The 15,370-nt window shown below is 51.5% G+C and overlaps 4 protein-coding genes across 4 annotated transcripts; 1 reads left to right on the forward strand and 3 right to left on the reverse strand.

Annotated features, from left to right (window-relative positions):
- Nucleotides 1-1,015: 1,015 nt before the first annotated feature.
- J4E83_010154 (uncharacterized protein) lies at nucleotides 1,016-1,348 on the reverse strand (the record flags this gene model as incomplete). The annotated part of the gene is made up of 2 exons (XM_049337036.1): nucleotides 1,016-1,060; nucleotides 1,121-1,348. 2 exons carry the CDS (start codon nucleotides 1,346-1,348, stop codon nucleotides 1,016-1,018), a joined length of 273 nt encoding a protein of 90 aa, XP_049183880.1.
- Nucleotides 1,349-3,197: 1,849 nt separating this feature from the next.
- J4E83_010155 (uncharacterized protein) lies at nucleotides 3,198-3,869 on the reverse strand (the record flags this gene model as incomplete). The annotated part of the gene is made up of 1 exon (XM_049337037.1): nucleotides 3,198-3,869. One exon carries the CDS (start codon nucleotides 3,867-3,869, stop codon nucleotides 3,198-3,200), a length of 672 nt encoding a protein of 223 aa, XP_049183881.1.
- Nucleotides 3,870-6,466: 2,597 nt separating this feature from the next.
- J4E83_010156 (uncharacterized protein) lies at nucleotides 6,467-7,057 on the reverse strand (the record flags this gene model as incomplete). The annotated part of the gene is made up of 1 exon (XM_049337038.1): nucleotides 6,467-7,057. The coding sequence occupies one exon, from the start codon at nucleotides 7,055-7,057 to the stop codon at nucleotides 6,467-6,469; it is 591 nt and encodes a 196-aa protein (XP_049183882.1).
- An 864-nt stretch (nucleotides 7,058-7,921) lies between these two features.
- J4E83_010157 (uncharacterized protein) lies at nucleotides 7,922-13,542 on the forward strand (the record flags this gene model as incomplete). Its single annotated transcript, XM_049337039.1, has 8 exons — nucleotides 7,922-8,054; nucleotides 8,211-8,535; nucleotides 8,642-8,657; nucleotides 9,016-9,139; nucleotides 9,206-9,578; nucleotides 10,218-11,939; nucleotides 12,198-13,140; nucleotides 13,483-13,542. The coding sequence occupies 8 exons, from the start codon at nucleotides 7,922-7,924 to the stop codon at nucleotides 13,540-13,542; spliced, it is 3,696 nt and encodes a 1,231-aa protein (XP_049183883.1).
- Between the last annotated feature and the right edge of the window lie 1,828 nt (nucleotides 13,543-15,370).

Consider the following 15,370-nt stretch of genomic DNA (forward strand, 5'->3'; position numbering starts at 1 on the left):
AAAAGTCGCCAGAACACGTGGAAATTTACATGGTGCGCTGTAATGTTTTGAATGTCACTGTGATCGATGGTCCATTGGGAAACTGCCAAACTGGGACAGCATCCGCCGGAGTGAACGCGTGTTGTTCACCGCAGCTTCTCTCTTTCATCCCATCGTCTCACAACACCAAGCACTCATCTCCCGCCAGTGTATTATTTTTTGCCCTTGTCCTTTTTTGCGAAAGGGCGAGCCATCACTGTCAACGTGGTCACATCGCGACAATATCAGGACATCGTTCAGTTTACAGGTGCACGTCGAGAGAAAGGCTGAGTAGGTAAAATATATATCTGTACGACTAATTAAGGTATGAGATGGGCAGGTAGCCATTCTCTAGAGGGGGTTAGCTTACGGCACTGCACTGCAATCTCTAGCGCGGAAGAGCAGGTCGAAGAGCAAGGCTGTGAAGTGGCTTGAGATACTGATTGGACAATGACCCGTGTGATACCTGCCCCATTGCACTGCAATCTCTAGCGTGAAGGAGCCGTTGCTGACCTTGCGAGCGCAAGAGCAGGCTGTGTGTATGATAGCCAATGGTAAGTGAACGTAGGTTAAGCGAGTATCACCTTGCATGTTGCACTGCAATCCCTAGCGCGGACGAATAGGTAGAGCAAGAAGGCATAGATGACAAGGCTGTGGTCCTTCACTGCAATCTTTAGCGTAAAAGATCAGACAGTACACTTCCGAATGAGGCATCGAGCTCTTGAGCAGTGGAACAGATTTGTGGTTTGATCATGAATCGCATTTTCTACTAAACACCAAAACATCTAGCCCATGTCTAAAATTGAACGCCCAAGAGTTGAGAAACCACTTCATAAAGCGGTCCTCCAAAGAAAGAGAAGAAATCATCGGAAGACCCAGAATGAGCGAAGTAGAAATCCAGAAAAGCCCCTGCGAACAGTGTGACATGTCCTCCTGTAGCGCCCATCCCTGTTTCCTGCGGAATTGTTCCATGCCCCGAAATGTGTGACCGATCTGTTTATGCGACGCTGGCGCAGTTGAGGGCGTTGACGTTGACGATACCCTGTTGGTGTTGCAGATTAGTATGAGTTGATGGAGGCGAGCGTGAAAGGGCATGACTTACATCCTCTTGGTCACCGATGTCGCAGCAGCGGATGCTGCCATCGCAGCCGGGCTGCTGGACGCTGATGGGGAGAGTGACGCACTCAAGGGCGCCGACGAGCGCATCCTTGGAAGCGCAGCAGACTGCCCTCTCGTTTCCGCCCTTGCAGATGGTGTTTCCGTTGCCGTTGCCTTGGGGAACAGCGGAGACGGCGACAGCCAGGGAGAGGATGGTGATGAAGAACTGCATGTTGAAGTTGTTGTTGGGATCGAAAGAACGATTGGAAGTTGTAAGAGTGAGTGGTGTTGTGGAAGTGAAGATGCTTGTTGTAGTGATTGTTGTGATGAGCTGATGATTATACTTGGAGTCGAGGATGTGAGGTCTTATATACACATCTTCGACGTGCTGAACATCGTGTCTCTTCTGCTCTGAGGTCTTCTTTCTTGCTTCTTTTTCGCGCTGGTCTCATACAGTCCGGTGAGGATACAGGAGATCGTCCAATGGAACGTGCAAGAATGCCAGACCGACAGTTGCTGAGAGCATGTTGAGTGCCAAGCGCAAGCTTTCACGAGACCACTTTGTCTTTTGCATAGTGTCAGAAGCGTTGGGGTAGTAGGGTGAGGTACGACACACTGTAGCGAACCGTGCTTCGATGTTTCGCACGTTCGGTACCTGATTCTCCTAAGGGTGCACTGGCCCCTCTAGCCTCATCAGGGAAAAGAACTACAGCGGATATGGTGATAATCCGCAACCAGAGAGCGGTCAATCTGCTGCATTCTGGAGCTATCTGTGTTAGTCGCTGCTGTAAGTAATGGATCTGCCCTGGGGTGGTGTGGTGGGGGTAGAAGTCACGGTGGGGTGCAGCCGTTGTTGCCGCCTCCCGCATGCCACCCGGCTTCTGTGCTAAGCTCGATGAGGAATCGCCCTTCAACCTGGGTACACCACCCGTGGACGTACCTACCTACCTAGGTAAGCAGCGTCAATCTCATCGACCGCCCGAAAGAAGCAATCTTTGAAGATTCCTGAGTGGCACGGGAGGGACTCAGCGAAACGACAGCCTCGTCGACCAGCCTCACCGACAGCATCCCCACCGCCTTGGCGCCTCCCCGACCGCCTGAAAGAAGCAAAAGTCATTCAGTACAAGCGCATGTTTTCACGGGTACCAGATGAACTCTATGTAGCTTTCAGACGACGTGCTATTGAGCTTGGATCACATTCGTGAGCTATTGGAGCATCGCAATTAAATCTACAACAGGTGGTATTGTCTACCAGAACCATTTGATGTAGACTTGCTCCTTCTAGATCAGCCTCTACCCCTGCACGACTGGCTAATCGACTTTCGGCTATCTCTAGGTGTCGATCAGACATGGGAAATTCGTGGGGCCGCAAATTCCCATATTGAGATGTCAAACACAAGGGTGACTAGTGAATGAAAGATGTCTGGGCAGATAGATGACACTCCTCTAACAAGATGCACTATTTCGGGACTTCAACAAATATGGGAACAAAATCCAAGGCGCACTCTGTTTCCCGTTGAAAAGAAGCAAAGCTCTACGCTCGCTCACTGGACGCCACCAAACGGATGCTATCTTCCGCGCGTCGTTGAGAAAAGGACTGTAAGCGACGCTCACCTGGACATGTTTCCGGTGAGGCGATCTTTGCGGTGTGTTCATCTTTGCGGTGAGTGTCGTACTATTCTTCCACGTCACGCTCAATGTGATCTATCCACACTGTTCACTGCTAAATCGTTCCCAACGCATACCTAGTACTCTGATAACGCATACCGACTGTCTAACGATTGAAGATCTCTCTTCGCACCGGCCCCAGTGGCTTCCAAACGCCGATCTGAATCTGGCCGACCAATTCTCACAGCACATCCACCTTGCCATTCCAATAGCAGAAGATTATAAGCGTCCTTCGGATCATTCCGCTTCGATAGTGACTATTCGTCATATTGGTCAACCGGATGGAGTGTGGGACGTAATCTGACACTCTGCGGTACAATGGCTCTTGGTTCTTGCACACCATCCGTCGGAAGAGCAACAATCGCGGAAGGCCTTTTCGCTACTTTGCAGCCATGTGTGCTAAGTACGGAGCGTTAAGTCCGCTCTACTTTAAGCGATTCGATAAAGTTCTTCTCCTTCTGAACATGGTCCGCTTCAATTTGGCTGCTTGAGAACCAGAAATTGGACGTGAATCCGACGAGGAACAAGATATCTGGATCTTCGGCATCCTTCCGTTTTGGTCCGAATGCCGCATCGAACCAAAGACACGCGCCCTCGGACCCCGACAAAGCGCGACCCTCACATTCGAAAATCGTCTCCCGCAAGCTCTGAGCGTATTGGGAGACCTTGACGATGAACTGCTCGATAGTGATGGCCTTCCCATCGGAATTCTCGATGAGAAGAGGCGGTGGGGGTGGACTGTCATCGTATCTCTCCCAGCACTCCCAAGCTTCGACCATGTCGAATGCTACACACATTCGTGAACGCGGTACTTCGGTAACCGCCTCGTCAGCTAGAGGGTGCTTTAGGCCTACCAACATCAATCGCCACATTGGCTCGCGATCTTCATCAGAATCGATGATCTGGACGGTAGACGGTGGGGCGAGTAGGTTCCATCGTAGGCGGTCTAGAGCACTCGTGTGTAAGAGGCTCTCCTCCTCACGAGGCACCTCTTGAGGAATGAGGCGAAAGTTCCTACTTGCTTCGGCAAAATCTATCGACCCTGGCGGTATGTGAACCGGATTTGAAGGGCCTGGATAGACCATGATGGGCGGTGAATCGCGCGGTTTGTAAATACCTAGGTAAGGGTGGTTGAGGAGAGAGGCGTGCCGGAGACCGTGGAGCTGTCAGAGCGCGAACGAGATCGTGTTCTCCTCTTCTCCCCTCGCGTTCATACGAGAAATTGTCAAAGGCGAAGATGTTTTACGTCGATATAGACATGGTTGGTAATAGTCGCTATCGAAAATCAAACCCTCAAAGTACACGGCCAAAGTGGTAGAGCCAGGCATGGCTACATTGGTTGGGCATCGCCTTAGTAATTGACCCACATTTGCTTGCGGGCCCCGCCGCACTAGCGTCTTGTGAGTTTGCAAGCTTCCACCTGGGCAAGGTTGTCGCTCGCCCCCACGGTCCCTCCGTCCTTCAATCTAACACCACAGACCAATCATAATAAGCCTCGCCACACAGTCTCAATTGGATTTGTACAGCTATATTACGTGATGAGACAACGATCAAGGACTATTTACGCAAGGACTGGAAGCTATCGATGTCCAGAAGGTTGTCCTACTTGCAGGTACCATAGTTCTTTTGACTAAACATTATCAGCACTTGCACAGAGGGTTACGAACGATGCCACTTACCAGCCAGTCTTGCAATGCGCATCAGTCTGTCCACAAAATCCAGTGGACCCACAGCATTGCCCATTGAAGGGACCGCCCGAGCAAGTGAAGCCGCCTTTGGTCGAACCGCACGCGCCATCCAAGCTGGGGATGTTGCTCGTGAGGCACGAGCTGGAGAAAGACTTTTGGCTGATGGGACGCATCGCGTTAGCAACTTTCCTGAGCGAATAACGTATGACATAGGGTCTACGTACCATCCTTGGGCGCAATGGTTGACTGTACTGCCACAGTAGCCACCAGCGGAACAGCACGTGCCGAAAGACGTTCCAGCACACGTATACTTCTTCGATCCACCGCATGAACCGTCGGGAGACGCATTCGGGTTCGCTCCACCAGAACATGTGCCAAATGTGCTTTGACAACCACCAGCGCAATGGCTCGATGAACTACCACAGTAGCCAGCAGCACTGCAACAGTCCCCAAACCCACTGCCGGCACACTTGTAGCCCTTCGAGCCTCCACAGGTGCCATCGGGTGAAAGATTCGGGCCACCAGAACATGTACCGAATCCAGCTTGGCAGCCACCAGCGCAATGGCTAGACGAACCACCGCAATATCCAGCAGCACTGCAGCAGTCTCCGAACCCACTGCCCGTACACTTGTAACCTTTCGCGCCTCCACAAGTGCCATCCAGCGAAAGATCAGAGTCACCGGCGCAAGTTCCAAACTTGGCCTGACAACCAGCGGTACAATGACTGGTAGAACTTCCACACCATCCACCTGAAGAGCAACAATCGCCGAAGCCACTTCCGCTACATATGTAGCCTTTTGTGCCTCCACACGAGCCGTCCAGAGATACGTTGTCGTTACCCGCTGTGCAGTTTCCAAAGGACGACTGGCAGCCGCCCTTGCAGTGTGCGTCGGTATTTCCGCAGAATCCGGACAGGCTACAACAATCTCCGAATGCAGAGCCACTACATTTAAAGCCGTTGGCACCGCCGCAAGTTCCATCTGTAAGCCTCGTCAGATTATGACCTGGATTAGGGACAATTGCTGCTAGAAGATGCGCTTCTCTTACCCGGAGATGTGTTCCCGACTGGAATCGAAGACGGCGAAGGCGAGGGTGAAAGGGTGGGGGATGCTGTGGGAATTTCCAAGACACATTCACCGTACAAGCAATTGCCCAGCCCACAGTATCCCTGGCCTGTTCCGCATTTGCTGTTCATACCACAGCAGTCGCCCCATTTCCCACCGCAGATTTTGTTGCCAGTCGCAGAGCCGCATGTGCCATCGAGCGAGTAGTCACTGGGGTTCTTGACAGAGCACAATCCCGTGGCGCATGTGCCTGCACGACAATCTTCCCTAAGTGCATCTAGTGATCAGCTAATACTCTAGCTAGGGTCTTGACAGCCCGGCAGAACGCTCCACGTACTTCGTTTGGCCGCACTTCCAGGTCTCCGAATTGCAGCATTGACCGCCGGAGTAGCCTAGACAGGTGAAGTAATCTTCCGGCTTGCAAGATCCATCGGTAGATACCGGTACCACATTTCCTGCTACACAGTACCGGTTGCCAGATTGGATGCTGGAGCAGTCTGGATCGAGAAGGGGATTGAGCATGAAAAAGTGCTCAATCGTGATTCCGTATTTGAGCGCAAGCTCAGTACATGTGTAGTAGGTCACGGGTGTTGGGGCGGTGGTGTTGAAGCGACATCGCACTTCAGCGGCTGCTCGAGGAAGTAACAACGCTGCGAAGAGGAAGACATATCCGAATACAGTCATGCCGAGTTTTGGGAAAGGTATGACAGACTTGATGCTCTGAGATTTAATCTGATGTACAAGGGGCTGAGAGTATCTAATACCTAGATTACCGTGCACACTCGACATGCACGCAAGCGGCTAATGTAGGGTTCAATATCGGTTGCAAGGTTGTAGAACCCGCTATGTAGACACGGAGATTAGCACGTATAGAGTACTTGGCATACTAGGTGCATCTTACAGGGCAGATGTAGAACACCTCTTCGACTTTAACCCCCATAGTTCTCGACAAATAACTGTTCCCTTCGGACCCATTGTGCCTCTATCTCGTGAACCGAGCTCGATTCATTGGTGTTGAAGTTCAAAGGGAATACATACAGATTTCCAGGCTCTTGAAGTTTTGGTGCACCAGTCGAGTAGTAGTAGATCTCAGCACTCTCCTGTGAAGATGGTTCCCGATCCTCGATTTCGTACAGCATTTCTCGTAGGCTGTAGGCGTACTCGGAGACTCTGAGAACGAATTGTTCAATGGTGATGGCTCGTCCGTCAGTATTGTCGATGACCAGAGGCGGCGGGGCCTCATCCATCATGCCCAGACTTTTCCAATACTCAATCATAACCAGCTTGACACCCATTCGAGGAATGGGTAGTTCGGTTACAGCTTCATCGGCTAGAGGATGCTTTGGGTCTAACAACAGGGGTCGCCAGCACACCTCGCCCGACTCATCAAAGTCGACGGCCTCGATTGTCGATGGTGAAGCGAGTACATTCCACTTGAGACGATCCAAGGATTCTACCCGCACGAAAGGTCTTCTCTTTCCGAGATTATCATGCTGCGAGACTGGATGAGAATTGTTCATGCTCACCCGTGGACGTCTGCTAGAACCTCAGCTCCTGGCTCAATGCGGACTTCATCCGATGTGCTGGACGGGGCCATGACAACCGATCGGATTACCAACGAAGCAAAAGTTGTACGGTCTTGTGAGAGGGGTTCACAGGAAATAGAGAAGAGGATTGTGAGTGTGCAGACGAGGTCGCTTCCTGCATCCCGGCCTCGGCAGAATGAGATCCTTCGCCAAGGGCGCCTATCCGGATGAAAGGTTTCCGCCATATGACTACGACGCAAATAACCTCGAGATTATCCATTTAATTCGCTTTGAGTGTTGTAGCGCAGACTCACGGACCGGATTGATGTACGACGGCTATCGCTGCGCGGTTAACAGCATCGGCGTTCCCACAAGCAACCGTCAGGAGCAAAGACCCATGCCTAGGTCGCATTGAGGCTGTGCATTGCTCACTTTTTTGATATATTGGAACATCTTCGTGGCGATCAAAGCATAGAGGTGTGATTCTCGGATTGCCGGGCCGACCGTTCGGGCGCGCTCTCTCGAGTCGCTTGAAGTTGCCTGACGGAGAACGACAAATCTGGAGTGATCATAGGCTATCAACAGGATCGTACCAATTCCAGGAAAGAGAAATTCTGCCGGTGCGGGAGGTACGGTCCGCAGCCGAGAACGGCATGTTGCCCGCGTGCGATATGTAACTACCTGTTCCGCAATACTGCATATGCATTGACCCTGTGCGAAGACCTGGTCAACTTTACTATACCGAGATCGAACACTACCAGGGGGTCTGACACGAGGAATGAGGTCCTATGATCAATCTCACTTACTCCCTTCTAGGTTCCTCAACTTACAGCATTCCGACCAGTCATCGACGAAGACATGGCTTCATCATTCGTCAATTTCGTTCAGCGCAAGCTATGTCTGATACTTCTCGGATTGTCCATCTACAACCTCGCTTGGGGTCAGTTCATCCAAGAGTACCAAATGAAGCTCTACAATGGAGAAGAGACACGTAAGTCTACTGGTTGGCGTCACCCAATCATGCTACACAAAGCTAATGTAACTTGTTCCGTAGCTCACTGGCGTCGAGAGAAGGGTGATCCTCTCAGACGCGTTCTTAGGCCTAAGACGATTGTTGTTCTAACTTACAACTGCTACTACATGAAAGCTATCTGTAAAAATGCGAAGGAATGGCTAGAGACAGACCGCGGCAAGAATCGGAAGCTAGCCCAGTATGGAGCCGGGTCTTCACAGATCTACGGCTATGACTTGAACTCCGAAGTGACCGAAAGAAGGGGTGACAAGATGTGCAAAACCTTCAAGAAGAACAACGAGTGCCCTCAGAAAAGGAATGGAGTAGTGATACAGCCAGTCATCATGCCAGACCACTGGACCACCGCAGTGGAAACCATCAACCCTCTGAATGAGTGGGAGCTTGAAGCTTCATACCAGATCGACATTAGCAAACCGATAGGACATCCAGCTCGTAACAGGTACGGCGTTTTTTACTCACATGGACGTGTGAAAAACCTGTTGGCTTACCAAGATCTACTTTCATTAGGCTCATAAGACGAAGCGGACGACGATACACATGCGAAGAATGGCCACCGAGAAGGTCAGCCTCCATCACGTCAACCGATCCTTGAGCTACTTGCGCTGTGACTGACATTCTTCATTAATACAGTTTCGTAGAGGGCGGCGTTGGCACTCCAGGCATGAATATCCTCCCTGAAGGTGACGGCAGCAGAGGTAACACATTCTGCGCGCCCATGTCAATGAACAAGGGTTGTTCAGGTGGTACACCCGTCCCACCCCATGAAAGCATCAAGTCTGAGCAAAGTGAGTATATAATGTCTACAGCATAGCCTCTCTCCTCCATCCACAATATGTCTTGTCGCTAGCACCTCTGGATGAGACCGTTTTACTAATACATGGCCGAAGATTGGCAGGGAATAACTCACGGTGTTCTTCAGATCAAGCTCCACAAGCTTGCATTGGAAGAGTTGAAGATACCGGCAACTGAACAGCCCAATTATGCTATGCTCATCGCTGTTAATTTGGATGACTCAAGCGGTGTTAACGATCCGCCCGCCGGGTGTAAGTCGCTCAGATTCAAGTCAATTTTCATCTGAACGTGGACTGACATTCTCTCGTTGTTTCCAGTCAAGATGGGGGACAATTATGCGACAAAGTGGAATACCAAGGTCAGCAGGCGAACTGGTGATAGCACAGATAACATGAATACGACTGAGCACCTACGATACATGTCCAGCTTGACCCGGAAGGACATACAAGACTGGCCAGGTGTAGACATTCTTCTCAATGGCTCCTGGTCAGAGACCAAGATCGCTGCCACAAACTACGCTGCATCGGGTGGCGAGTTCGGGTTTGGGGCCGCCAACATCGTTGCCAACGATTCCGATTGGTCGCAGAACTCTTCTTTCCTGGATTCGATATACGACAACTCTAGCCGTGGGAGAGGTAGTTTCGGTCTTCATTTCTCCCGTCCGCTAGACATTCTCGATCTTGGAACAGCGTACATCTTGGCCAATATAGAAAGCGGTGCTTCTGTCGCAAGCGGCAACTCTAGCACTATACCAAGCGGTAATCTAGCAAGTAACTCCACGCTTGCGCAACTTCAAAAGCGCGATGTAAAAGCTCGTCGTCAGAGTTGGTCACACGCGAGTGGAAAACACCGAACGTTTCACGAATTTCGTTCTCATGCCGATACTCACGACAACACTATACAGAACGGAACGACTCCTTTCACACACCTCCAAAAACGCGATGGACCTGTACAATGTGGACCTGGATCGCCTTGCAAGGATGATAGCTGCTGCAGCGCTGATGGAAAGTGCGGCTTCAAAGAAGCTCACTGCGGCGCTGGATGCCAGTCTAACTGCGATGCCAAAGCTATGTGCGGCATTGACTCTGCGGACGGAAACACCCCGTGCGCTCTTGACCTCTGCTGCAGTCACTATGGCTGGTGTGGTACTGAGAATGTGCATTGTTACGACCCTGAACCGCAATTCGGCGTAACTCCTTGCCAACAGGGGTTTGGGTCGTGTACGATCTACCCATCCCCATCTTGCACTGGAACTTCAGCTTCCTCAGGTCGACATATTGGTTACTATCAAGGATGGAATGTGCGCGAACGACAGTGCGATCGAATCAGTCCGTCACAGATCAACACCAAAGGACTCACACACCTCTTCTACTCTTTCGTCTTCTTCGACCCTAGCACCTTTGAGATGACACCTATGAACCCGGCCGACGTCGAACAATATACCGAATTCACAAGCTTGGCTTCAAACACGCTGCAAACCTGGTGTGCCATAGGCGGTTGGTCCTTCTCAGATCCTGGCCCATATCACATGGCATGGAGCGACATGGTTTCAACTTCAGCAAATCGTGCTCGTTTCATCACGTCGCTGATAGCTTTTATGCAGAAATATGGGTTTCAGGGAGCGGATCTGGACTGGGAATACCCTGTTGACGAGAAGCGCGGTGGCCGACCTGGCGACGCCGACAACCTGGTGCTGTTGGTCAAAGAGATGCGAGCTGCATTTGGATCTCGCTTTGGCTTGTCCCTCACACTTGCCCCTGACTATTGGTATCTTCGTGGCTTCAAACCGAAAGCCATGCAACCTTACGTCGACTTCATGGGTTTCATGGCATATGACCTGCACGGCCCATGGGATACGGATGTGAAAGCCCTTGGTAGGTGGCCTGAATTACTCCGACGATGCTTTATCATGCTGACCCTGCGCTTAGGCTCCATTGTGCGTCCTCACACTGACATCACGGAGCTATACAACAATCTTAAGCCGCTTTGGTTCGATGGTGTTGATCCGTCAAAGATCAACATCGGGCTCGCCTATTACGGTCGCACATACAAACTCGCCGACCCTGCCTGCGGCACCATGAATCAATGCAAGTTCACGGGACCTGGAGCCGCTGGTAAATGTACGGCTTTTGAAGGTGTCTTGTCAAACCGGGAGATCAGAGACATGATCAAAGAGCACGGCTACAGCCCATACCTCAACAAGACAGCAATGGTGAAGTACATGACTTACGGGGGTGATAGCTGGGTAGGCTTCGACGATGAAGAAACCATCGCCATGAGAGAGGATTTCGCAAACTCTATGTGTCTCGGTGGTACGATGATTTGGTCAATCGATTTCGATGCAAGCGTTGGCGGTAGTGGCGGTGCCAATGGCGGCAGTGGATCTGGCAACAACCGCACTGACCTTGTCTGGGTCGACCCGAAGATTTGGGATAGCGACAAGCCAACGGTCACATGCGATTTCCCTTGCACAGTAGTCTTGCCACCGTATACAAAGTTCACAACAAGGACACGCTACCCACTCGTTACGGTCACGAGTTCAGGATTCACCACCACTGTCACCCGCCCTCCCCTGACAGTGTCCGTTATCTGGATTTCGACTATTGTAGTTGGCGGCGGCAGTGGAGGAGGGGGAAGTACGGCGACGTCTAATCTACCCGCGACCATCACTACAGGAGTAATATTATACACGACACCAGTATGGCCAAGCTTTACATTGATCGACCCTGCTGGAAGAACCATCATCACGAGTGCTACCGGAACACCGAGTCCCTTTCCAAGCAGGGTGACGTCAGCTATACCTAGCATCACGTTCGTTTCTGGTTTGCCGCCATCACCAACAACATCGCCGTTCTCTACACCGTGCCCGTTCATCTCGATGGCGATGCTGTGCCCACCGTATATCACGGAGGACGAGAATGGGGGTGGCAGTAATGATGACGATGAAAACGAAGATGATGACTGCAAAGGCGATGACTGCGATTCCGGTGGCGGCGGCGGTGGTGGTGGTGGCGGCGGAGGAGGCGGCGGAGGATGCAAACTCGGCCTGCTGTGCAACATTTGCATTGGCTTGGATTGCGTTGGCTGTGACGGTTTAGACTGCTTCAGCTGTCGTGGTCCCGCTTGCAACATCTGTATTGGTACTAACTGTGCGGGTTGCAAGGGTGCATCTTGTGTTTCTTGCCAAGGCAAAGACTGCATGACGTGTAGCAAGCCGAAGTGCAGGACATGCTCTGGCAAGAACTGTACGCCTGCAGGTAATGATTGCAACGGTTTGCAATGTGAGGTTGGTGGCGGTGAAGATCCAAGCGAAGAAGAAGTTGAAGAGCAAGAGACTGGGGAAACCTGCATACCTATCAACCTTCCCGGCGACCAGGATCCAAGCGACCCCGGTGGAGATGGTGGTAGCGGCGGTGGAGGAGAGAATGGAGGTGGAGACGACCGGCCACCCCCCGTTCAGTCACCCGATATGACCCAGAATGACTTGACCTGCTATGACAGTGGTCAAGCCGCTTCAAGAGACAATATGGTCTTCGGTGCCAAAGAGTTTTGCACACAGTACAATGACTTCTTGTACAAGAGCGATGACTTCCAAGCTTTGGAGCTGAACTTTGGTTGGGACGAGCAACACAAGGCTGGCCTCAACATGTTGGTTCGGTTAGAGCTAAAGAGCAACTGTCAATGGCGCGTTGACGAAGGAGAATGCAACAAGCAGCTCCTTCGAATCATTGATGGTTGCGACCAAAACACCATAGCAGACAAGCAAGGAGGTGTTTTGGAGAATAATTGCCTGGCTTGGCGCATCGATCCAGAGTACAACCAAGACATCGCACCTCCAGCTCCACCCCCGAAGCCGGAGCCGACACCCGAACCAGAACCCGAACCATCAAAGCCGCCAGTACATAACGGATACCACCCCTATTACGACATCCTCACCTATGACTTGGGTGCCAGCGCCGGCACCGTCGGCCGTTTCGGTCGTGTAGGACTGGCCTCCTACGAAGACGTCGATGTGTGTCGTTCAGCTACAGCCTGGGAGGACGATGACGCATCGACACCCAAGATGTTCGACGAGATGAAAGGCATTACGGGCGTCTTCGGCGACACGTGCGACTACAAGTCAGTCAAGGACTACGCGGACGCGGAAAGTGGCTCCGTGGTAGGCAAGCTAGAATGCGCCAAGTGGGTTGACGCCGACTGTTACAAGTCAACACATATCGAACGGTGTGTCTTCACGGCCATGTTTCTAAGGGTAATATGCCGTTGGACTAACGCTCATTGACATTTGGGGGAGGACCAAAGGATGAGTCATACTTGGCATTCTTCTCACCCGTGACAGTAACTCATCTTCTAGGTTGTTGAGGCTGTGGAAGTTGTGAGTAGCTTCGGAGGTTTGACGAAAAGCGCGATTCGGGACCTAATGGCTTATTTTATATGTGCATTCTATCTACCTTACTATTTAATCGTTTTCTCGGTACATCAAGACATCTTTTCGTCGTAGCATTAGCGTTTCTTCGATCAAAAGGTAACACTGCGACTGTACTGGATAGATCAAACTTTTGTCGTGTAGATATGTGTAACAACATGCGCTGAGCTTTGCGACCTCGAAACAAACGGACCAGGAGGTATAACACATGGATCTAGCGACGGATAGTGTGTTGTCTTCCTCACAACCCTGACGGTTCCTACACCATCAGCGGCTGTTCATGAACGGGCCCATTAAAGCTGGTGAAATCCAGTCTGTAGATCTCGACGTCTTCGAAGTCGTGTTTCTGGTAACCGCGATGGCCAACGGGAGTGGACGCCAGATAGATCGAAAGACCAAGATCTTTGGCACGCTGCTTTCCCCAGTCTATGAGGAGACTCCCTGCACCTCTGCCTTGCAACTTTGGATGTGTATATAGCAATTGAAGGTCTGAGATTTAATAGTATGGAGACGGTGTGATTTTACGTTGCAACACGTATATTGCGCAAACCTACAGAGACACCGCTTCTCTCCCATGATCGCTTTCCTCCGCTCTGCCATTCCCCCAAAGAAAGTCTTGCAGGCTTCCGCATTCATTCCAGGACTAAGGCGCAAAGGCTAAAACGAAGCGAGTGCTACCTAGGTGGTTTCGAAGACGTGCCATTTCGCCCATGCTACCATTTGAGCAGTGTCTTCGTCGAAAGCCTGGATCAAATGAATAGAGGAGTCGTTATTCCTCATGTTGACAATCTGCTGTATCCTTTGTTGCGATGCTCCCAGAGGAAACGGGCCTGGGTTGAGGATGGGACCGAGAGGGTTGTCTGTGAAAGCTAGAGACTCGATTTCACAGCCTCGCGCGATATCGGTGTCGGAAACCTCCCACAGTATAATTATCATGCTGATGGATATTGATGGAGAAGTAGGATATCGTTGCAGGTTTCGTGAAGATTGAACGCTATGGTCGCGCGGCTGACTCGTAATAGTCTTCAAGCGTCTCCATCCGCAGGCACATACCCCTCAGCCAACCAACTCCATATATTGAGTCCAATCTTGACGCCCTTCGTAACCGGCAACCCTGCATGCCAACTCTCCGCATATCCAGTCCCATCACTCCGCATATTCTCCCAAAACACTGCGTTCCCAGCAATCGGCTTGAAAATGATGCCTTTGCTTAGATCCTCCTTGGGCCCTCCCTCTTGACGAACACCATTCGAGGGGACACCTGCATCTTTCGAGACAGAGACCGTCGCGTCCCCATCCTCGCCACACTCGATAAACCGACACCAACTCTTATCCTCAGGCCTCTCCAAGCGCGGGAAATGCGTGCCTCCGCCCGTACAATTTGCTTCCAGATACACCATGAAGGAACTCACGCGCCCGCTTTTCTTGGTCGCAGTGCTCCAGTCGTAGTGGTATGTGTAGTGACCACCGACGCCATATCTCTGGCTCCAAAGTTTCTCGATGAAAGTGTACGGCCGCCAGCCTTGGAACACGCGGGCGCGCTCTTCGATGCATTTGACGGTTTGACTGCGGGGTAAGGGTGCTTTCTCTGAGTTGCGGATCGCGGGTTTGAAGGATTCGGTGCCGGAGGTCCACACTGTTGAGGGGGTGAAGTGGGGGTTACTGTGGTTGTACTGTTAGTCGTATTCGCCTCGTCCATAAGTATGCAGCATGACTATTACATGGCAAGTCCCATGAAAACAGAGTCCCTCTCTATATCCTGGGATATCTCGAAGCAGTAGCGACCAAGAACAGACGTACCTCAAAGCAACAACCTCCTTCCCTTCTTCCTCACCAACAAACCCCTCAATATACACCACCAACGGCTCCCGACTCAGGACATAGACACCCTTGTATGTATGCGCTGCGCAACTCAAATTCCGCTCCGGAATCACCAAATTCTCTAAGTTGGCTTTTACATCACCACCACCTCTCGCACCAGCGCTGCTCGATGACACCGCATCGCCACCCGCATTCGAAGCAAGCAACGACGACAAAGGCGCGCCAGCGAGTATAT

Source organism: Alternaria metachromatica (assembly GCF_023757995.1).
Source record: "Alternaria metachromatica strain BMP 0045 chromosome Unknown scaffold_41, whole genome shotgun sequence".
Lineage (NCBI taxonomy): Eukaryota > Fungi > Ascomycota > Dothideomycetes > Pleosporales > Pleosporaceae > Alternaria > Alternaria metachromatica.